At 42.0% G+C, this 24,811-nt stretch overlaps 1 protein-coding gene across 2 annotated transcripts in view; it reads right to left on the bottom strand.

The window, feature by feature from the left end:
* SMOC1 (SPARC related modular calcium binding 1) overlaps nucleotides 1-24,811 on the bottom strand; it is a 133,622-nt gene that overhangs the window by 29,425 nt on the left and 79,386 nt on the right. For both annotated transcript variants that reach the window (XM_075151954.1, XM_075151955.1), the window contains exons 6-7: nucleotides 19,616-19,672; nucleotides 14,779-14,859 (exon numbers count right to left, since the gene is read on the bottom strand). In XM_075151954.1, coding sequence (XP_075008055.1) covers nucleotides 14,779-14,859; nucleotides 19,616-19,672 — 138 coding nt within the window. The remainder of the gene's footprint in view (nucleotides 1-14,778; nucleotides 14,860-19,615; nucleotides 19,673-24,811) is intronic.

Genomic DNA, 24,811 nt, shown 5'->3' with positions numbered 1-24,811 from the left:
GTGGTGTGTGGAACACAGCACATCCTTTGGTTTGATCTAAACCTTGCTCCAACTAGTTTTGTTTGCTGACCCTAGTTCTTCTGGAGGATGAAACCATGAAGAGTTTGCAGTCAGTCCCTCCCTCTCACCGCTTTACAGATTCCTACTTCATCTCTTTTACATGCTGAAGAGTCCCAGCTGACTCAGTTGTTCCTTCTCTGAACCCTTTCCAGATCTACCATACCTTCCCTGAGCTAGAGGGGATAAGAATAGCAAACACATTGACACTAAATGGAGGCTCTGACAACAGCCCTGTGGAAAGTTCCTTCAGTGACATCTGTTTACTAAGCAGAAGAAAGTATTAACTAGCACTAGCCCCGGAGAGGCTTTTTCCTCCAGGCTACCACTCTAACAGCACCTAATTCCCTTAAAAAATAAACATGAATATTAACACTTGGGGTGCATTTCAACAGCCAGCAAAATCAGCTGGGAAATCCATACCATCAGCTTCCCTAGTATGGGACTTGGCATGAACTGCATACACTGTCACCCTGAAAGACAGTCTCATAGGTAATGAAGGGACCATCAAATGCTATCCCAGCTCCAGGACACTGAAGTCAGCCTGTTCCAGTCAGACTGCTTACTGAAAACTTTGCTGTTGTTGCCAAGGCCAGGTTTATGGAGGATAGTGAAAGCCTATGGCCAAGCTCAAAGGTTTAATGCCAGCTATGAAATTAAGCTGTCATCTTAGAAAGAAGCATATATTTATTATACATGCAGGGTACTTAAAAGCCTATTCCCTCTTGGAGTTAATGGGGGTTGCAGGCACAGAAAGATAAAGAAAAAAGGTTTCCCTTCTTTCCCTATAATAAACATTTAGAGAGAGAAGAACATTTAAGACAGCAAGTCAGTGGGACACAGCCTTCCCAGGACCAACAGTAATATTACACACACCCCACCTTTTTTTTTTTTAAAGGCACTGTCACATTCCCCTGTTTTCTGCCATCTCTGCTTTGACTTAAGACAACCATCAGCAAAGAAGCTGAGTAACACTTGCCAACTTGCTGTTGCTGGGGAGCGAAACCTTTGGGAGACAGCAAATCTAGATTACAACAAATCCAATGACAGAACAAAAAAAAGATAGGGAATGCATGCACACATAAAGAAGAGAACCACTGGCAGAAATATCCATTTTACCTTAACTGCTCAGCTCTAAAATGCTAGCTGTTTGTTCCTTCTTACTCTTGACTGCTTCTAACACTCCTTAAAACATTTTTAAAAGTAGTGTCTCTGAAGCCATGAGCTATTGCAGGAAAAGAGGGCTTGGACATCTGCAGTTGTACATTATTTATGCAACAATTTTCCCCTAGTAATGGCCTTCTGAGAAATACACGGTCAGATTCATAAAAAGGTCTCTCATTCCCGGTCCCTTAAGTACACACATTCAAACATATATCTAGTGCCTGCACAATAAAAATAAAAATGATGGATGAGGTAAGGGACTCATCTGACTGTCTAATAAACTAGATGGTTATTAAAGAGATGGGGTGTTTGTTTACCTTACAAAGCTGAGAAGAGAGGGTGCCTAGCAGAATCTAGCCAAAGGCTTGTGCTTAACAGTTCTGGTGCTCAGCTTGCAGGGCTAGATGCAGCCAACGCGCTGCTCTGGGGAGGAGGCAGCCTCCCCCAGCTGCTCTCCTGACACATAACAACTCTCATTGCTATCAGAGCCAAAGGACCAAGCATCAATCACCGGGGCTGCAAGGATGCTGTGGATGATTAGGGTGGGAAATAAGGAAGATCTGCCATCCAACCACAGCAGATTATTTTTTTAATATTGCTCTTCTGCACCGAATTTTTTTCTTATTAAAAGAAGAGAGAGACTGTGACACCAAAACCAACCACCTTGGAGAGATCCCTACACCCTTGAGAGACCCTTCTTCCAAACCAGGCAAAAGAGAGGGTCTAACCTCTCTCTGTGCTTCTGCCCAGCCGCAATGAACCTATGTGAATAGCCTAAACCCAGAGCTACAGTCTACGCCAGGCAGGGCAGATTTCCTTCTCTTTCCCTCTCTCATTTCTTTTGACCAGAAATTCTGTCTGGACTGAGGAAACTTTTCCCATGGAGTTCCCACAAAAAGCTTCAGTTTTAATGAACAAGCATTCATCAGAAGGGGAGGAAAAGGTCTTTTACTGAAGGATTCTTGACCAATCCCCATTGTTAGTGCTGCAACAGGGACCTGACTTCAAAATACCATTTCAAAAAAATCGAACACATGCCTCTCCCAATTTTTTTTTTGTTCAACTCCCAGCTTTCCCCTCCGTGAGGAACTAGTGCAGCACAGAACGAAAGGCAGCATGGATATCTACTGCCAAGTTCCTACTGACATCCTGTGCCAAGCCAAAAGTGAGGACTAAGTGTCTTTGTGCCTCAGTTTTCCTCTCAGTGAGAGAAAGTGTTTGCCTGTCTCCCAGGGAAGCTTAATTCAAACAGAGTTGATTTCTCATTTTTATTTAGCCTGTCTTTACACTCCTCTGGCAGAGAAGAGGAGCCTTGAACTGGTTATTTTGTCATAGCATGTACACCAGCTTAAAGGTGCTTTTACGTTGCATATAGGAGCTCTAATGTGTACAGGACCCAGGTCCGCTCTGAGAGAACAGGTGCCTCATTCCAGCATGGAGCTTACAAAAGCTGTGGGCAGAAAGCGCAGCCTCGTTCCACCTAGAAAGTTCGGCACAGGTTATATCAGCAGCCCAAATCTGCACCCCTTCCACCTCGGAGGGGAGAGAGAATTTGAAAAGCTTTGGGTATGCACATGCACAAGGGCTGGCAGGACTAGCAAAGCAATGTGGTGAATAGGCACTAGATGCCTGTCCCCCGAGCAGGGCTGTGGGTGGAGGGAGAGAAACAACCCCTTCTGTGTTTACTAGGAGCACAATAACAGCTGAGCAAATATGGCTCATGGGGATAGCATAAATCTCTCCGCACCTCTGTTAGTCATCGGCACCGCTACCCGCTCCACCCTGTTGCTGTCTGGGACCATGGTCTTTCCAGGATATTCTGGCTAATGTAAAGGTAAAGAGAAAAAACAAACCTTGCAGGTGCTCCCAGACTGTACCACTTGAGCAGACCTTGCCTCACCTTGGTACTCACTCAATTTCGTTTCCCAAGGCATAGGCTACAGAGGAAGCAGAGGTTACTGCACGTTCCAGTGCTGAACAAGTACAATGCAAAGGTTTAACAGGTGCTTACAATTTTAAAAAAAGTGTTGTTCCAAGTGGCTCATTAAACTTCAGCTATCTGGGAACACATCCTTCCCCTGCCATTTTCCTTCTGCTCAAAGCGATAAAGCTGCACTGCACTCCCGCCAGTATTACACGATGAGAAGCCTATTCAGTATCTACCCTCTAGCTTGAAATAAGGAGGAATGGCTGAAGGAAGCACTGTCCCAGGGATTAGAGTGCACTTGCTGAGGGACTTTTTGACGCACAACTTGTACTCACTTTGCAGAACCTGTGGGCATTGGGTGCTGCCCAGCTAGGAAAGGAGTCTGCTCCACAGGGTTTCCACACCACACAGGAATAAAGCTCCACGCCTGCGCATCTTGAAACCTGCCAGATGAAAGTTACCTGGCCCTGCAATTCTAACTCAACTGTCTTTCAGGCAGGGCTTGGACTTCTTCTACCACTCCAACTCTCAAGCAGTCAGGTACACAGTCCTAGCACTCCTAGAGCTGTAGCCAGAATAGCTGACGGATAGCAGAAAGAGAACAATACTTTTTTTATGGCTACAGTACATTACCCTGGAAAAAAAATGCAAATATTTGCAACAATGCATTAGAAGTTGCTCTGATTAAATTCTGGTTCATTACAGTATATTGTAAATTGTGTCATTCTCATAAGCAAACGAGGAAAATGTAGACTACATACAATTACTATGAAATAGTTGCCTAACATTGGAGGTTAAGAAAAACATGCTCCAAGAGGAGAGGTCTCAAAAGTTCTCTGTGAAACAGTTCTTCAGCATTGAAAGTGATCATAAGATTTGTCTTGTATGAAATTAAATGACCGATTTGGCTAGTGGAACATAGCATCCAGTTTACAGATTGAAATTCAGGAAAGAATTCAAAGTCATCTTGATAAATGGTTTTAAATCAGCGTGATCACAACTTACAAGTACAAACTGTAACAATGAGCAAGGAGAAATCCAGTGCATGGAGAGGAAATTACTGGCGAGACAGCAAGACTTAGAAAAAAATGATCAGGAGCTTAGGTAGACCACAAAAAAGTATGCAACTTCATGACATTGCAAACAACAACAAAAAAGTCAAAACAGGTAAATCTAGCTGTGGGATGCAGTGACAGGAGCCTCACATAAGAAAGAGGTACTAAGAACTGGTGAGCCTTTAAATCAGCCCTATGTCCAGCTCTGGGCACTGCACTTTGAGGGAGAGGTGGACCATTTGGCAAGAGTGCAGGAGAGCGCAAAGGGAATAGGCAGAGGTCTAGGAAACTTGATCTATGAGAAAAGGCTGAAAGAATTCCATTTGTTTAGTCTAGGGATGACATTCAGTCTTATGAGAAATAAAAGCTGTTATATAAAAAAAGATGGTCATAGATCATTTTTTCTTCTTCCCCATGGGTAGTTCAAGAAGCAGTCAGCTTGCTTAAAGAAAGGAGATTTAGGTTTGATATAAAAAAGCCCTGGTGATTAACTGTTCACTCATTGGAAGAGGCAGTGGGATCCCTGTCACTGCATTAGGAACAGGTTACACACATCAGAGCTGCTGTTAACTGGATATGACCCTGAGTTAAAACGGGGAGGAAAAAAACTATGCGACCTCTTCAGGTCTTTCCCACTCTCCTCACACAGACCGAGAAGCTCCAGCAGATCCTAGATGACTGAGGCAACCTCTTTGCAAACACAGCCTAAAATATTGAAGATATTTGATCTGGTTTAAGTTTCCAGATTTTGGGGTCTGATCTTCCTAATGCACCTGGCTTCCATATTCTGTATGACAGCTGTAGCTGTGCATACCTTTACATGGACAATTTCCGAACTCTGAGCAGAGACAGTTTGGCACCAAAATACAGCCCTCTTCAGTTCTTTATGCCAGTACAGTTCCTCAGCATTAGAAAAACTTTCAACGTTAGACACTGCTCTTGAGATTTTGAGAGGAAGCTACCCAGAGTCTGCATTTTTAATTCCCTAACTCCTCTTTTCCATTTCACATAGTTTCTAAGCACCGTTAGCTTGTGGCATACCTAGTTTTGAGATAAGCCACCTGTCTTTGAACACATTCATTCATTTTCCCTATACTCTTGTCTCGCTGCACTCTTTCCACACTGAGGAATGCTATTCAATAAAATGAGAAGCCATAGGTGTTTCCACTGGAGCCTTAACATTATTGGGAAACTATTTTCACTTCCACACCTGTTTTTAATAGTGCTTGGAACAACTAGCACAGCAATTGTTGGAGAACTTGCCTACCTCTGCTGGCTGGAGTATACAAGCACACTATTTTTACAGTATCGTAAGTGTATAATTATAGGACACCTAATAGAAAGCTTTTGAAAACTGTCACAGGCAGGTAAAAAGTATTTCAGACTGGTCTTCCTAACGTTCTTTTTTTTATGCTACTGCCAGTGAGTAAAAGGGGGCAAGAGAGACAGGTTTATAGTGTGATGAGTCTTTTCATGTAATGACAGATCAGCTTTTTCCTGTGGTATTTAGCACTTTACGAGGAGGCAGAGGAAATTGCCTCTGACAGGAGTGCTAGCACTCACTCTTGGACATTTAGCTTGAGCCAGCTGTCTCTGGGCAAAATGTTCAGGCTTGGGAAGTTCAACGATGTAACATACAGGATTCAGACATCAGCCACAGGACAGAGAAACTGCTCCCACTTCATCAGTGTCATGAGATGGAGGTAGCCCTCTTCCACGCTCTGGGTTGAAAGGCAAGGGAAGGACTACAGAGTGATACTATAGCTGAGGTTAGTATTCCTCCCAGTAGGATTTCTATGAATTGCAGCCTTACACAGGCAACAGTGCCTCCAGCTGTGGGACCCCATGCATTCTGGGGGTCCCAGCTCCAGAGCGAAGCTCCAGCTTTGTGCTTATTCAATGAGTCTAAGATGAGGTGGGAGGCTGACGACACCAGTAGGATCATTGTAACTGGTGAAACCAGAGAAAAGCCATTCCGTTCACCCAGAGTGAGGGTAGCCAGTTTAACACATCTTCCTCCCTCACACATTCCAGGAGATTGATTGCTGCCTTGCTTTTTAAACATACTCCCATCTCTGTGCGTGGCTCTGAAGGTGGGTTCTCTGCCCAGCCTTCTTTCCTGACTCTTCAGAGACAACCCTTGGGACCTTCTACCAAGAGATCTTTCCAGCTGCTTACACACCACTTCAACAGCCTGGAAAGCATGTAGTTAAGCCACCCCTGTACTGTACCACAAAATGTACTCACTGGTTCCCATTGACCACTTTGCATTTTGCCAGACCACCAAAATAAGAAAAATGAGATGACCACGAAAAGAAAGGGAACATGAGGATGTCAGCTTTTACTTATGCCCACCCCCCCCCCAGCCCAAAATATACACAGAACTCTTACAACACAGCTCACAGGTCTGTTGACATCAGTTTGAAAGTAAAGAGAACACAGTCAACATACAAAGAGGTTCTAGCGAGGCAGGTATTGGTCTCTTTTCCCAAGTAACAAGCAATAGGATGAGAGGAAACAGCCTCAAGTTGTGCCAGGGGAGGTTTAGATAGGATATTTGGAGAAATTTCTTCACTGAAAGGGTTGTCAAGCACTGGGACAGGCTGCCAGGGAAGTGGTTGAGTCACCATCCCGGGAGGTATTTAGAAGACGTGTAGATGTGGTGCTTAGGGACATGGTTTAGTGGTGGACTTGGCAGTGCTAGGTTAACAGTTGGACTTGATGATCTTAAGGTCTTTTCCAACCTAAATGATTCTATGATTCTATGACATTTTCTTCAAATGTCCCATGTTGCTGCTCCACAAGCCCTACTGATATTCCTGCAGGACCTCACACATTTCCCTTCTTATCATCTCCATCTCCAAGACCCACTAAAGTGGAAAACCTCTTTGCCCTAAGCCTAAGGAGGAAGCTTGCATGGGAGGGGTAGAATTTTCCAGCAGTTCTGGAATGCAGCTCTGCTCCCTCACAGCCTTGTGCTCTACTAGGTGATATCCATGGCCTCCTTGGACAATGCTGGAGGCAGCAGACACTTTTCGGGATACACTGATCTGTGTACCACTGAACCCTTTTTTTCCTTCAGTTGTCTCCTTGCAAAGCCCCACCAGGGGCTTTTGGTTTCAGAAGCAGCCTAGGTCTAAACCTTTTCCAGAGGGAATCTAGGAGCGCAAGTCAAGCAGTTACTTTGAAACAGCTCCTCCTTATTTGTGGCACCTTAGAAATGTTATAATCTTTCTTGTCAAGTTGACAGGAACATTTCAAGAGAGGCAGGAAGGTGAGTCAAGATGTGCAGTCCATCTGCAGGCATCAGCATATGTTCAAATGGATATCTGAAGTGCAGATCCACATACAAGCCTGCGCTGAACGCTGCTATTACATACAGCAAGGAGCACTCTGCTGCTAGGGAATTGCTTCAGCAAGTCAATGCAACCCCTCCAATACGAATTAGCTTTTGCTAAAAAGCAAAACAAACTCCATAAAGTTGATCTCTCCACTCTGTTTGTCCCTGTATGTCCAGGTAATGTCTAGTGCTGGAGCTTATTTCCTTTCCCCTCCAAATCCTCAGTGGTCTTAAATGCAGGGTTGGTTTTTTTTCCCTTTTTACCCCAGCTTCTTATATCTTTGCCCCTCTCCTACTGCTCCCTGTCCACTTGCTTTAACTGGCAGCTGTAGGGTAGCAGTTATGACTCCATGTCTAGAGTAATTTGTTTTCTTTCTTTGGGGGATAAGGAGGGGGGAGTGACTGAATTCTTTGGGAATGATTTATCACACAGCACTCAGGGGGAGCTTCATTTATTTGCCTAGCTGCATATGGTTTAACACCTATGGTTGCATGCCGATTATTATACAATGTTATTTTTCCCACTTGTATACTTTGCACCTTTTCACAGAGCAGATTAACTGGTCCCCAATGGCATGTTATTTATGACTTTGTTTGCTGGCTGTCTGGGAAGGGTCCTGGTCCTAGATTCTTCCATTCTCCCTGCTTCTGCTCTCCCCTACCTACTCCCTTCTTCACCACACCTGTCACACTGAGACCGTGGGAGGATCACGCTTGGGCATCACGTATATCGTACCCTCTCAGAACTTCCAGGAGGGAGGAAGAGACAGAGGCCTCCCAAGCAGCAGTCAAGACAGGAAGGGGTGGTTGAACCACAGATGGAGCCAGAGGGAAAGGCGGGATAGAAAGTAAGGGAGAAACATCACATTTTGGCTTGCAAGGAAGCAGGAACTCAGCAGAGAAAAGCACAGAGATTTGCTGTGAAATTAGTAAGTTTTCTTATCTTACTCAACAGGAGCTTCTCCTGAGATTGCTTCATTTGGTATCAAGCCAGAACCTAAATTAAAATGAATTCAAAACCAAACCCTCACACAAAAAGAAGGGGTGGGAGGACTAATACAAAGATCTGAAGATAAATAGTTCTGGCAGGTGGGACGGTAAAGTGGCAGACTTTAGCCCAATAGTTTTGACAGGTCAGAAGAGCACTGTGTTGGGAGGCACTGAGACAAGATGCAGGGCAAGAGCCAAGGAGGACACATTAATAGAGGATAGTAGAAAAGGCAAAAGCTTTCTCACTCATTGGTTCCCTCCCATGAACTCTTGTTCTTGACATCATCACTGACACTTCTTTTTTCCTCTTCAGCTATGCGGAAGTTCAAAAGCCACTACTCCCAGGTGTTATGCCCAGAGGAGATGGAAGCACCAGAATGTTCCCCAAGGAGAACTGCAGTCAGCAATAGGATGGCATTCCCAGGCACCAAAATACTCCAATTCCAATTACACTGTAACACCTTATTCAGATGTCACTAAAGCACAATTGTGCCTGGCTACCTCCCCTTCTCAATCTGCTTTTCTGCTAAAGTGTGATCAACTTTTGCTTCCACCTATCTCCTCCACTTGGCGTCCTGACTAACACTAACCAGCCACAGATTTTGGGGAAGAGCCTACAATCCTGTAGTAGACATTTGGACAGTAACATTAACACAACTGGCATGGAGAGACAGCCAGTCAGTTTGGAACTAACACAACTAGTTTAGTAGTAGCAGAAAGTAGGAGAAAAGTAGCAGGAGAAGCAGAAGCCCATGGTCTCACATGTCTTTAAATAACAAGGCGGGGAGTGCTGTGCGCCAAGAGTAAGACAAGACAGCTAAGGAATAAGGCTGAGAAGTCGGGATAAAGACAGCCCCCATTCAAAACAGTGCTTTGCTTTTCAAGAGTCTCTACCTGCGGCTCTCTGGTCTCTGCAGTGTTCCAAGTTTCCAAGGCGCAAGAAATTTCCTCCAACTCCAAATAACTATACATTCAACACAAATGGGTGCACTGTCTCCCCACTCTGAAAATAATATCGGCATTCAAGCTCCTTGGGGTTAGTCCTCACTGCTAAAAAGGAAAGTCCTAATAACAAATCAAACTTTTGTCTAACCTTGGCTCGTTTTGGTGTATCCCACCAAAACTGCCATACTCCTTTTTAAGGGCAAATCAGTAGGCCCTGCCCTGTTATATGTTGGTTGGTCTCACCTGACAATCTGACTCAGGAGGAACTACACTGATTCTCAATACAGGCGGCTTAAAAGCAGACTCCTGTTAACGTATGGGATCCTAGAAAGACTCCCTAAGGATCTTAGGGATATGGCTAAGGCAACATACCATGAGTACCTTCCCCCTAGAAGCAATCACTATCCCTGATCCTTAAGAAAGGCATGCAGCAAAATGGTATCACTTCCTAGGTGAGCACTAGAAAGAGGGAGCTATTTTGGGGTGCCATGTGGATTTTCTTGCCTGTTTTTTCTGCAAGTGGGGAAAAAACTTAAGGAACACAGACAAACCAGAGAACTACTACCAGCTCCTAGTAGTACACTTGATATAATCACATCCCACCTCACTTTGTGGATCTCTGGAAACAAATTGCACCCAAGAGTACCTTGGGGTGGATGGCGAGGTGTGCTTCTGCTTCTTGCAGAAGTATTTACAGACATGCAGCTTTCAAGTTGTTTCTCCCTTTGAAGAGCCCTAAAGTTTGGGCTCCAAGTGAATTCAATTAAAAGAAATGTAAATACCACCATTCTTGTTTTCAAAGCTCATTTACAGTTATACTCTGTCCACTAAGAGCTCTTGACAGCAGAAAGCTCTATCATTGGAAAGCTGTCACATGAGATGCCTGCATGATGCTTGGGTGCCAGAGCTGAACAGAATAGCCCACATGGAGTTGGCCCCCATTCAGCAAGCAAGATTTTGAAATAAACAGCTACGGGGTTTTTTTTTTTTTTAACTAGGCACACACAAACCTGTCTTCAGCTGCTAACCTTAATATATTACTCATTCTTCCTTTCAAATAACGTCATGTTCAAAACCCCAGTGACTACAGAATATTTACTTCAGGCTGCTACTGCTGGTTTCTCTAGAGCTGTTTATTTTTCCATGCATGAGCTCATTACATCACTCTGTGGTTTTCTTAAAGGTTGTCAGGGTAAGCTGGATACAGGCTGGAATCTCTTGCTAACTAAAACCAAATCACTAAGTAGCACAAATGGATTTGGAGATAACCCAATTCTGGAAATGAGGAACAACCATAGATTCCTCAGTGGAGATGGGGTGCTCCCAAACAGGCAGCCATTAGATTTATTTTCTTGGAAGCGGGATTCATTATCAAGTGTTTCCCTAGATTAAGAACTGTAAAAGAATAATCATTTGGACTGTTCCAGACTGGAATAGGTTGGGGGGAGGACATAGGAAAGTAGGAAGCTGAAACAGTAAAAGTAGAATGAAAAGACAGTTCCCACCCATGCTGAATAGAGAATGGCCATGGCAAAGGTCCCATCTGCATCACCTCCTGCTCTGGCAGTGTTAGAAGTGACACATCACAGAGGGCAGTGCTAAATAACAGGCTTAGTTTGGGGTATCCATGTGTGTGCACATGCGGGTGTGCATGTTTGGGAAAGGTGAAAATCAATTCAAAACAAACATCAAAAAACGTTTTTGTCATCTTGCCACAGCAAAAATACCGTGTTGATCTAGATCTTTCACTTGCCCCAAAAAGAAAAACTAACTTTTGGGCTTTTAGGATTCATAAAGGCAGAAGACTTAGTTTGTAAGTGCAGAAAAACAACAACTTTTCTGCTACTCAACAGTCCAGATGTTAGAGCATGTTCATGTTTTGGTTCCTGCCTCCGGCTGAGAAGATCTGAACCTGCATCTCACGCTACTGAGAAGGAGATCTAGTCATCATTTCATTCTTTAAGGTGGGCTGGGGTAACAGCACTAGCAATCCCTCCTAGCAATGCTGTCTTACTTAGCATAGAAAAATTCACTGGCAAAACGCCTGGAGACATATAGATTCTCAGTCAAGTGCTCTAATCACCAGGCTAGAGTCATTCTGCTTTTTCTGATCCCTAGCTTACTTAGTATTCACACATGCCAAGCAAAACATAAATGCTCCAGAAGAGAGGACTGTTTCAGGAGAACCTCTTCTGTTTGTCAACACTAAATGGAAGGTGGAATACTCAGATTTCAAATGCAGGTCTTAAGAAATACAGGCTGCATATGCAACGCGGGGTGTCACCAGCTCTGCAACGCTCAGCTACCTGGTGGTTGGTTCACTCTGAAGCCTAACATTGACCAGAGACAATGATAACAAATTACAGAGCCTATTTGTCTTCATGTAGCAATTCTTAAATTCTCTTCATGGTTGATATAGTGATGGTGCTAGCGTTCCAAGATGTCCAATGTCAGTGCTGATTAGAGAGCAGCACACGTCCTCTGACAGTAGTATCTACTGGGCTTCACTGCAAAGGACAGGGCTATATAAACACCACAGGGAGGAGAAGGATCAGGGCTAAGTGTTTCAGTATACAAACTCCAAGGAATAGGGCAGGCTTTCAAGAACTCAGGACTAATGAAAAAGAAGGGAAACAGAAGAGTTAGGCTGGATATTACAAAAAGAAAAATCCTGAGATTGAGTTCAGCAGAGCAGCTTCCTGTGGGAAGAAGTGAAATCTTTATTGCCTAAGGCATTTATGTTACTCTAGAAAATGCTGCTCTTCATACAGTACAAACATTCACTAGCCCTAAGGCAGTAGATTACATGACCTACTAGGTCTTTTCTCACCTCTAATTTCAGTGATCCCATTAAATTGCTGAAAGAGGATACCAGGCTGTATCTGCTTCAAGACAGTAAGTGCAAACGCAGAGAGACAATACAGCTGAGTGAATACCACAACCAAAAATCCAATCTTGCACTAGTAAAGCTTACCTTAACCCTTTAAAAATAAATGAAAAATCAGAAATGTGCTGAGCATTAATATTGCAAGCTGACATGAGCCAAATGTGATTAAAAACATCCCCTAATTTTGCATGCCCATCTCATGACAGCTGTTTCATCATCTTCAGCCAAGACAGACTTGAAGACATTTGAAGAACCTGATTCTAAATTGTAATTATCCTCCCCAGCTCTTTGTTGTTCAATCCCACCTATCCAACATTGCCTTTTAACATATATGACAAGGGATGAAAGGAATGAAAGGTACCAAACGAGGGGACTAGGCTTCGTTGCTTGAAACAGGCTAAAGCAGCCCACACCTAATATCAGCTAAACCATAGCCCTATTTTGATGACGTAGCATTTCTTAATATCAATAATTTGGTGTAAGGGATGGAGATGGCTGTGTATTTGGATGGCCTAATGTGGAAATCTGGGGCTAAAAATTGGCAACCCAGTCTCTTAATGAGATGATACAGCAAATGAGTGTCTGTCAGGGCAATCTGTAAGGCTGAGTCAGATGAACCACACACCTCCTTTTAGCTTGCTGTAGAAACCACCTCTTATGGAACTCTTGAATTTTCCAGATCTTTTTTTTTTTTTTTTTGATTTGTAGCATGCACCCACAATAATCTTGTTTGAATAACAGAAATGACATCAGAACCAATTGAAAAAAAAGTGGACAAAACTAAACTCACAAAAGGAACTCTTCCATGAACAAAACTCCGGTTTACATCAGACAGCTTCCTGAGGAAACACTTGAACAAATCAATTGCCTTTACAACGTGAAAGACAGCATACTTCGGCTCTGTCGGGGCAAGAAAGGGTGAGAGACAGGTTCTCAAGCAAAAGACCCTCCCATTCCCCAGTCCCTTTGTAGCCTCCTAGAACCCCGATCTAGGAACTCTTATTTCCATTGCAGCTACCAGGTTTGCTGCATCAGAAGGAAAGTTGTTCTCCAAGATAGGTAGGACCCATTACATAGGATTTTAATATTAAACTATCACTTTCAATTGCACAGCAGCTCACAAAACACAAGCTGCATTTGCTCTCCTGTGAAAGACATCCTTAAAGAAGAATGCTGATACTCCTACATCATCTGAAGCTTCTGGATGATTCCCACCGGCAGTTCCTACACAGACCACCCTGCTACAAAAACAGTTGGGAAGTGAGGCACAGGAGACTTGCTAAAACTGGGGTCTGGGCAAAGATGGATGTCCTCCTCCTAAGAGCTCTTCTCCACTCTGCAGCAAGAGAATCTTGCTTAAGCTAGCACTGATTTCACCCTGCAGTTGGAAGTGGCACAGGAACGTTAAGGGAACTGCTGAGTGGCATGAATACCCTCTGGCTAATCCAGAAATACCAGGTGATGAGGTACTTCAAGCTATCACAATTTATCTGTTCTGGGGACTGGAGTTATTCCCAACAGATGTTCTAAGCATATATTGTTTCATAAAATATATGCAATAGTAGCAGCTCCTATTTAAACCTTAAAATAAATCCATGGCTTCTTAAGGCAATTTTCTTCTTTTGATATTTCCCTTACCTTCTTCCTTTCTCCCACTTCAGTTAAAATATATCAGATAGAAACCATTTTTACTGAGAATCCCTAACTTTCCTCTTCAGATTCTTCCAATTTCTTGTGATTTCAGTAACTCCACACAGTTTCACCTTCATCTCCAATCACAAGTTTTACATCCTAACTTCACATCTTCCTGCTCTCCCTTTTCCCACTCATGTTCGTGATCTTTTCTTTGCTGTTTTTTATGCTTGGGTCTTCCCTCATCCACTCTATTACCCATAAAAATAATCTCAACATTTACTTAGGCCCAGACATAAGTAACCTAATTTTCAATTGTGAAATAATCCAATCATTTCTCTATCAAAAAATATCCCCTGCAGAGAAGAATCTTGAAGTTGCTAGAAAAGAAGCCCTTCTCTGTATTTTCTTAACTGCTTAGATCAAAACCATAGCCCAGATCTCAGAGCCAAATGCATCAGTTTGTACATCCATGAAAGACTGCTGAACAGCAAACAGAATAAAAATGACAGCTGGCTCGAATGAATTAACAGATGGAAAAATTAAGAGGTTCCCCAGTTATGGTTTGGGGAAACAGAAACATCCCTCATCACACATCGACCGTGGCCTTCTGGACACAAAAAAGGATGCTATCTGAAATTATTTTATAGCCTGCACTTCAGGTCCTGCAATACTGAAAAGCAGCAGGATAGTTACAACGAAGAAAGAATGAAACAAGAACAGACGGTGAGAGATTGCAGCCTAGTTAAAAGAAATCTTTTTTTTTTAGATGGAACATTACCTGAATTCCTTATACTGGAGCTGTTCAGTTTGGAATCTTTGATGACCAAGTGCTTAATCCAAAGGGTGGGTGCTGTGATTTCTGAAAGAGAAAAAATAACTGCCTTAAAGAAACTACAGCAACTAGTGAATACACATGATTGTAACTCATGAGGACAAGATGTTGGCTACAATCATGCCTTAACTGATCCACCATCTTTGTAGAGATCGGCTCATCCCCTGGTGAGGTCTTCCACCTCTTATGAACCACTACTTGTAAATCTTCCACAAGGTTATCTCATTATCTTCCCTTTCCAGAGAGTACTTCTCTGCTGGCAAAACATTTTTTTCCCTCCCTCTACCCCCTACTTCCCCAGTTCTCAAGTCTAAAGTCTCCTCAAGACTTAGAGATCTCAAAGGTTATGTTGTGTGCTACGGTATATGTTGATTTCCACTAAAGTACGTATGAAATCCAGATTAAAAAAAAATCCAGACCTTAAATATTGCTTTAACAGCCCAAGAAGAGCTGACCACACTGAGTTCCCTAAAACAAGCAACAACAAAATGCAAAATAAATAGGCAGAGAAATGAAGATATTTCTGGAAAGACTTGAAAGGAAATCTGTTAAAGAAACAAGTTCTGGTTAGAAAAGCACATCTGATGCACTACAACCAAGACATCCAAACATAAATTTGTGGGAAAAAAGTGCTTAGAGCACCTCCTCTGAGGTGTTACAATCAACTTCAAAACACAGCAGAACTTGCCCTAAGCCACAGAAGTGACACAACATCAGCATTTGATTAGAACTGAGCAAAGCAGTACTCGATACCATGTGCTAGAGCTCCTCAAGTGACATTTTCAGAACCAATATTTTCTGGAAAATTTTCAGTTTCCACAAGAGCATGCTTTAAATACTAGATCCTGGAGTTTGTCTTAAGTTCGTCTAAGAAGTTTTTACAAGAGTTCTCCTGCTCCCTTGTTAACATTTACATGGATCTGCTCAGCAAGGGAGAATCTGGCTGACTACAAGAGAAACTGATTATACATTATAAGAGCACGAAGGAAAAATGAAAGGGAATTTTTCCTTCCTAAATGTTTTCAGATACATTGATTGTAGGCATTATTGTAATCACGTTCAGGGAATTTTTTCATATGGAAATACAGGTTGAACACTAATATTCCAGCAGTAGTAAAAGTTTGCTTAACAAAGATTGCCTTATCTGCAGGTTTCACTACACTATTTTATCATCACTCAGTCATGATGTGCTCCTACAAATACATACACCTATATCCTTTGAGCTTTTTTGTGGGAGAACTACATCAAATTAAACACTGGGTGAGAGGTAGGAAGGGGAGAAGCACAAAAGTCCATAAACCAAAGTGCTGGATCCAAACTCCTAAATCTAGGATAAAATTTAGCTCCGGCTCTGCACAGTATGAACTGGGTCTGTCTACAGCTGAAAAAGGAGGGACAACCAAAGTCAATAGATGCTGAAGAATGGGTCAGGGCCTTTAGAGACACAACGGTGCATATGTCTAAATGAGGTTGAAAGGTGCAGAAAAGGAATTGTGGGAAAACAGAAGAAAGGAAAAGAAAAGGAAATTAATCCTTGGGATCTACCATAAAAATGTATTTTCCATCCAGTTAACCTGGACATTTTTTGGAACACAGGTAAGCAACGCAGACTCCTCTCAACAACAGATCTGTGGAAAGAGTAGATTCCCACTGAGTTAAGAGTTTACCAAAAAGAGAAGATGTTTAAAGAAGTTATGCTTTAGGAAATGAATACAACTTGCACATTGAAACTAAATAGAGGGTGGATGCAAAGAAAACAGAGCCTTGAAGTGCAGGGGGAAATAAAACTTTTTAAAATTTAAAATTATAGCAAAGACCATTAATAAAATATTCTTCTGCAGAGGAGAATCTTGTCCTAAGAGGAGATTCACTACAAACATCACTGAGATCTGCATTGTAATGAAGTGAAATAATTTTTAAGAGATGGCTGCTTTATGATTCAAACCTTGGACAGGAGAGTTTAAGTTATCTGATCTACATTATCTCTGGCACTGCTCTGTTATGCCCTCAGGGAGGATGGTAAGGAGTGGGAGGAAAACTTATTATGCCTGAAATTTGAATTTTCATTATCCTCTAATGTAGGTGAAAACATGAGAAAGGTGAACCGTCACCTTGGAGATGTTGAGGTCCAAGAGGTATCACACATTTCAGGGGCAGCTGAGTGTATTTAATGCCGTTTGAAAAAAGTCAGCCCCTGGTGGATTGAAGGTAGCCACCCAAAAACAAAGCATGAAAAAAATTCCACATTTTTATGGTCCATTCATGTTGCGATGAGCTCCACTCTGGTTGCCTGACTTTGAATACACAGGTTTTCAGGAGCCCAGCAGATCCCAAACCCAGTTGGGGTTGAATGGGATTTCGACTTTAACTCCTTTGAACATCTATGAAGAGTCCAGGCCTGACAGGTAACTCTTTTGCCCTTTTCTGTCATCTGACATTTACATCGGACGCCAAATACAAGCCATTCCTCAGGAAGACCTATCTAAGACACTGGGAGAGTATACTAGTGAAGTATCATGACACATTTGCTCAGATAGAATCAAGGGATCATTCAGGATGACATCCTGAGGTGTCTAGTCTAACCTTCTGCTCCAGACAGCGTCAGCTATAAGAACAGACCAGGTTGCTCACGGTTTTATCCAACTGGCTCAGAAAGGAAGGACAGAATATCACCTCTCTGGGCAATCTGTTTTACTGCCTCATTGTCCTCATGGTGACTAAGTTTTTCCTTATATCCAGTCCAAACATTTTGTGTCAATTTATGACTATTGTCTCTCATAATGCATTACTGAGAAGAGCCTGGCTCCATCTTCTTGATAAACCTCCCTGTAGGTATTGGAAGGCTGCTATTAGGTCACCTTTAAGTCTTCTCCAGGCGAAATGCTTCTTACACTCTTCCTGATGTACCCACTTTAAGCCACGGTTGGAGACAGTACGCTCAAAGGTAGTGGATATACAAACTTCTGATCAGACCCAGAATGGATTTTCTTACGCTTGTCACGACAACAACCACTGAAATCTAGTGAGTCCTATTTTACTAACAGGAATGACAAAAATACAGAGTGACAAAGTTAGCAGAGTTTATTCATCGATGCATAGCTTGATTAACCTGCCTGTCAGACTCAGACTCTCTTCTCCCAAGTCATAAGGGACACTGCTAATACAACAGAAAGCCACCACATTAGTCATTCTCTCTACAAGTTTAGGAGCGAAGGTCTTGCATAATATATTGCAAGATTTGTGAGAGGCAATCTTTCATCATACAGGCCAAGCCCATTTATCAGACTTGATTTCACCTACAAATCAAAGGAAAGGTTTTTGAAAATGTTTTTCGTAGAAGATAGGACAAGATTTTTTTTCAGACTGTCTGTCACCAGAAGGATCAGAAAAGGTCTGTTCACTACACTGTTTCTCAAGGACTTTGCCTAGTTCTATTTGAATGACCAAAATGCTGAGTCTCTCCTAGAAGGAGCTTCTGAACAGGCTGTATTAACCAGATCAGCTCACTCCTGCATTTTACTAGTGCATTCTTCCCTTTGAATATCTGTGGGCACCCTCTCAGGGGAAAACTTAAAGGCCAGAAGCATGCTGTGATTACAAACAGCAATTTAATACAACATCAGCTTGCTGCCAGGAGGAACTTCTTTTGATATAAACATGAGATAGTCAGCATGGCTTCAGTCTCCTCTGTTTATTTGAGAATGCTTTTTGCTCTGAGGGCTTTGCTTTGTTTCTTAAAGTTCACAAGAAGATTCTTACAAACCTATGATCACTAAATGGAAGTGACAGGACTACAGCATCTTGCTATTAAATAAGCTTATTTTAGCAACAAAAAAACCCACCCTATCACCTGTTTTTACAAGAAGGCAGGAGGTATCAACAGCACCACCTACTCTTGCTCAGCAGTCTCCACCTCTGCCTTTGATCCAGTTCAAAAAAAAGTGTCAAGTACAGCAGTTCAGTGTGACAAGCACAGGCTTTCCCTCACTCCCTTGAGGTCCACAGTTTCAGGTGCATCACAGAGTGGTTCGGCCTATAGCTTGACTATGATGGTTGTGGGTTTAAATCTGTAGAAAACATGCACTACTTCTAAGCAATATACAAGATTTACGCAGCTGCTAATAGGCCCAAGGACCACTATCTCCACTGGTAGTAAAGTCCAATATTCCCTCTCCAAAATAATACAATCGCAAGATTAGCCCATTTGAGAAGGAAACTGCCTTGGTGGGCCGTGAATTAAATGGGCCCAGGACACTGACTTCATTTGCTTAAATAGTACGTGCGTCAATGAAAGTAATTGCTAAATAAAGAAACCTCCCAGCAATTTTCTTCTAAGTCAACATTCACAAGCTGTGGTTTTGCACTACCCTCCCTTTCGTGAAGCCGTAACGCATCGCGGAGGTTATGAAACTCCCAGCATTGGTATCACAAGGGTGGAGAGAGTGAGGGGGTAAGGACAGTCTAAAGGAAGTTGCCATTTCTGACTCAATGCATAATTTTTCCGCCAAGACACCTTTTCCTCCAAGGTTACCCCCGGAATCTGGTCAACTGGTGTTATTGTTGGATTCCAAGGAAGAGGGGAGGATGTAAAAGAATTAGGGAAAATACCTGAAGTCCCGAGGGCACTGTGAAATTTGGATAACTTATGAGATTCACTGGCTTTTCTGCTTTGCAGGATAAAAAAAGCATTTGAGCCATAAATCCTGGGGAGGGGGGGCGGGGAGAGAGGAGAGAAAGAAGTAGCTTTTTTGTTATCATGGTTTTTTTTAAGGGATGCTCTTACCTTCTCCATCGAAAATAGGCTGGGTTTCCATGGTAGGTGTTGGCTTCGAACCGTCATCTGAATTGAGGGTTAAAAAGAATCGAAAAGAAACTACCATTATTGAGGTAAATACTATCTACTCTCCAGTACTGTTGAATGATTGGGATTTGTACGTGGCCCGGCCAAGTCCGGAAGAGAGAGAAGACAGACAGAGCGGAAACAAATTATTCAGAGTTTACGCTAACAACAATAATATTTTACATAGCAAGCATGCATCAAGCACTATCCCTAGACTTAAAAGAAGCCTCCCTCCCTCCCCTCTCCCTCCACAGACCATCGGTGTGCATCACCTGGTAGTCTCTCCTTGTTGCACTGATCAGGCAATCGCCGCCTTAGTTTCAGGTGGCTATATATCCCACCCAGGACATTTCCTGAGACAGCAGAGGCCTGGGAATTGCTGTCCCACTGGGTCTTTCTCCTTATTCTTTTTGTTCAAAAGAAAAACTCTTCTTCTGAAACTTACCTGTGCAGAACCTGGCACCAGCATTCACTGCAGAGCTGTTAGAAACGGATGGTCAATAGCAAATCTTTTTTCTTACAATGTCTGCATCTAATTGCAACGCTGTGGCAATGTCTTCTAATTGCAAAATCGTGGAAAAAGAACTTCTCTTAGATTAGGTTTTTCATGTGCAAGAGCACTCCATGTCTTCTGACCACAAGTCTTTCATAATTAAAAGCTTCAACCAAAAAAGATTCCACAGGAAATACAAATCTAAAAATTTAGAGATTGACCACAGGAAAAAGTGCTGAGTTTACACTGTTTGGCTTAGTGCACCTATCCGTCATATCTACAAACCCAGCTTGGATCCAGGCTGAATCTAATTTCCTCAGCGCTCAGAGGGATCTGGGTTCCAAGTCCCAGCTTGGAGCATTTTTACACACCACTAGGACAGTGGCAGAGCGTTAAGTGAGGCAAAATCTTTGACTGTGGGCAAGCTAAGCTAGAACAAACCATAGAGGAAAGTCTTTTGTTATGTTGCAAGATAAGAATGTAGAACATTGTTGGGATGTAAACTAAGATGAGATTAGCCTAGAATTGCTTTTTTTTTTCCTTTTTGGAATACAGTGGCTTTACAAACTTACGATTTGTAGCACTTATTTTTGCATATATTAATTGGGCAAAGATGACACTAGGCATCAAAGTTGGCAGTAACCTAAAATGGAAAGTTGCACAGCAAAAATCAGCTGGAGGGAGAAGTCTATGCCAGAAAACCCAGGCTCACCACCATCTCCACAATTGTATCAGATGCACAGGGCAGAAGCCATTTAGGGGAAAGGTGCATGGGACAGCCCCTCCCAGAAGTAGCAATACCCGTCCTCAGCCTTCCCTTATATTGGTTCCAATTACAAAAGTAAAAGACCATTGGAAGGGGGAGGGAAGGGCAGAGATGGAAAACAGAGGCTTGTAAACTATTTTTCCACCAATATCTGTATTTGCAATTTTATAAAGTGAGCAAAAGCCTGAACACCTCTTCCATAGATCATTAATTTTATGCATCTCCACAGAAAGCAATCTAATTCACAGAAAGAAAAAATGTGATGGTAATTTCATTTCAACCTCAGAGATCCACTGAAGTAAAGGAGGTTGACAAACAAGCATGAGATCTTGTTGTCATTTTCCCTCTTGATCAATGTATCTGGTTTTATGCTTAATTATAAGCATAGCAAAAATATTTGGAAGAAAAAATACTTACCGTTCCTCGGTCAACTCTTGTTCTGAGTTTTCCTGTTATTAGGTATTACCAATAATATAGATAAGCAGTATTTTTCTTTGAAAGTTTGAGCAACTGATTTCTTGGAAAAAATTCCCAAATTTTGCTTAATTTAGAAGAAGGAAGATTTTGCCCTTTAAAGAAATCTCTGGATAAAAGTTGATCTTCACTTTCGTCAGAATAGGCTGCTCTGCTTCTACAAGATCCCAGAAACCACAGTTATGATATTTTTTATTTAGGATGACACTTCACACTGTAATGAAGCAGTAAGCAGCATGTAATCAGCATGATTGGCTTTACAGATTGAGAAACCAAACCAAAACTGCAAAAGATACTCATAGAACAACTGGAAAGGTGAATAATTCTTGGGTTATATAAAATGAAAAGAGACCTGGCATAAAAAAAATTACCAGCATGATAATAAGGTTATTCCTATTGTTCTCATGAATGCTTCTGCACCAAGTAATTACAGAATTGCTTTTCAGATTTAAAGCAGCAACCCAGAAGCCAACAATGGAGAAAAATTAGAAGTGGATCTGAGCCACAACAGTTTTTATCCAAACCATTATGTGAACTTTGGCAGAACTTGGGACGCTTCAGGTTCAGGGGGTTTCTTTTAGGTTCATGTGCGTGTGTGAAGAACAGAGGCAGTAGCAATTACTATTTGAGAAATACATTCTTCTTAAAGATAATTTTGTAGTAGTTTTTGTATAAAGTTAGCCATTAAGCTCCTGAAGGGTATTAAACAATGACAGAATAAATGCAGCAAATAAACAAAAATACCAAACTAACCTTTGAATTGTGTTTTATTTTTAAGATCATCTCAGTAAAATGGCTGTAAACTACACAATCATTTCCTCACTGAGTTACTAAGGCCAAATTGTCACTAAATCCACATTGTAGCAGCACCCAGTAGTGTTAAGGGTTTTGCAAATAGAGGGAAGTATAATTACTCCCCTGTTGTTCAAGCAAGTATAGTTCTTTCATCACACATACAAGAAAAAAATGCAATAGACAAGAGCCCTGTAATTATATTCACCATATTTCAAAAATCAAAAGCAGGGATATTTCTGATTTTTTTTTTAAAGGTCATGAAATAGTCACATAAAAGACAAAAATTGCACTTTATTAAAAACATCATGCTCACTTCCCAGCTGCCAGCTTCTTACTCTGAAAGCACCAAATCTATTTCTTAAACTAGAGAATTCTCAGCAGGTCTCAGTGTTTCAAATTAGCTTATGGCAAAAAGTTTCACTGCCGTTCTCTTTGGGCAGAAGAATAACCTTAATACTTGTCTACTCTCATTTGATTTTTCTTCTCGCTCAATACACCGTTCATCACACTGAACATTTGTTCCACTGGCCTGTTTGCTCCTGGTAAACAAGGAATAAGTTCTATTTTACATAGTTTTGAACAAACATTTTGTATTCCTTAAAGAAGCATTCTAACACAGAACAGAAAAACCAAGTTATTTCAAAGACCTGGGGTCTCCTATGATATTATGAGATGTACAGGATATTGTTACTTTGGAGAAAAAGGTCGTGAAATATGTTCATCAAGTATGATCTATTCCTTTCTTCAAAAAGCTATTAAATTCCACACTTTAAAAAAAGGTGTGTAACTGCAATAGTTCCTCATGCAGAGCATGTCAAAGACAGAGGGATCAAAGAGGTCAAGCAAGTGCTTCCTAATCCCTCTAGACGGCAATGCTTCCAGATCAGGAATTCACGTACTGCAGAATCATCAAAGATCATTTCCCTTGGTTGCAGAATATTCTCAGAGCCTTGATGAAGAGTGCATTGGCGTGCTTCTCTTCCACATATTACAACCCAGCATGAATACCGCTTTATTTTTCCAAGACAACCACTGAATACAGACAGCATCACTCAACAGAATACCTCTGATAGGACATAGTTTTAAAGCCATAAAACTCCTTTCCAGTAAGCCTCCTTTTCCTAGGGTACACCTGCAAAAGTTGAACTGATTTTTCTGGCTCGACTGGTGTCAACTGAAAAATGGTATTTTTGTCATATCACTGGAAAGACAGAAACAGGCAGGTCCAAACAACTCTCCCTAAGCCCTTTTCACATTAAGATACCATGGCTATAAGCCAGAAGCCCACTTGCACTACCACTGTCAGAGGCTCATAAGCTTAACAGCAGTTTTTGTTGTGTTAACCCAACAATAGCTCAGATCTATTGCTAGTGGTGAGCAAGAACTCTTTATGCTCCCACTAGGACTTGCCTCCCTTACCCTCATCCCTGCAGAATATCTAGGAAGCATTCACATCTGGAACAACTGCAGTGTACACTGGGCTTGAAGGACAAGGAGATTCAGTTCATGGGAAAGACAACTGTTAAAGTGATCTTTTTACTCTAAACGACAGGCACTGAGGCCATGAGCAACTCCAGTTATGTCTGGGGAAAAGTAAACTCCCTGACGTAGAAAAAACATAAATTACTATGGAAAAATGTGAAGTAACTGCCTGCTGCTGTGAATCACTGCTCTTGCCTCAAGCCACCGAATGGAAGCTGAAGAAAGGGGAATGTTAGGTGATAGAATTAACCTCCTATATCACATCTCCTACCCAAGAAAATATACCCACTGCAGAAGTCCTTTGTATACTTGCATCACGTTAACAGACTAAGATCCATACTCTTCCTAAGCAACCACAATCTCAACCAACACCTTTGTGTTCTCACTGGTATCCATGAGACACTCTGTAAACATTTCTACCATTTTAAAGGAACGTTAGTGCTTATGAGGTCAACCATCCAGGCCTTGTACAAAATCTAGTCTTTTTTGGAAGTCTACAGCTTGAACATCAAGAGTTCCCAGACTTTGAGTCAGCCTGATAGAATAAGAGGATGACAATTTTAAGTGCATAGCCCTGCCCTGGGAGGAGGCAGCCTTTGTCCAGTGTCAAGTGGTTCCTTCACTTACCATCATCTGGTTTTGGGTGAGCCATTACAGAGCATAGCTGAAGCTAAATAGGTGACTTCGAGCAGAGTTACTTCCAGCTGTCGGTGCTAGGACAATGAGTGAACAATGAATGAACTCTTAGCATGTCCTGTTCAATGTAGCATAGCCCACCTTTAGTGAGTCTGTCAAACCAACTGGAAGGGAGAAGAGCTCTCCTAGGCTTGAGCACTCTTGGGGGACTTAAGTCTCACATACACCTTTCTGTGGCTTTAGTAACTCTGGTCAGATGCAACAAAGACCTGCCAGGTCAACTCAGGCTCCCTGTATCTGTGCAGTTCCTGAATCTTGAAGATGCAATTTTACAACTTTAACATTTCTATGTATTATCCCCTGGCTTGGCAGTGTTGTTTTAAGTACTAATAAAAGACAACAAAAACTGTGTTTGCACTATATAGGGGTCTTAAACAAAAATACACGTCCCTTCCAGTATTGAAGGGGTGGAGCAAATTGTTGCCTTAATCAC

This window comes from Calonectris borealis, chromosome 5 (assembly GCF_964195595.1).
Source record: "Calonectris borealis chromosome 5, bCalBor7.hap1.2, whole genome shotgun sequence".
NCBI lineage: Eukaryota > Metazoa > Chordata > Aves > Procellariiformes > Procellariidae > Calonectris > Calonectris borealis.
This window is presented reverse-complemented; position numbering and strand designations above follow the sequence as displayed.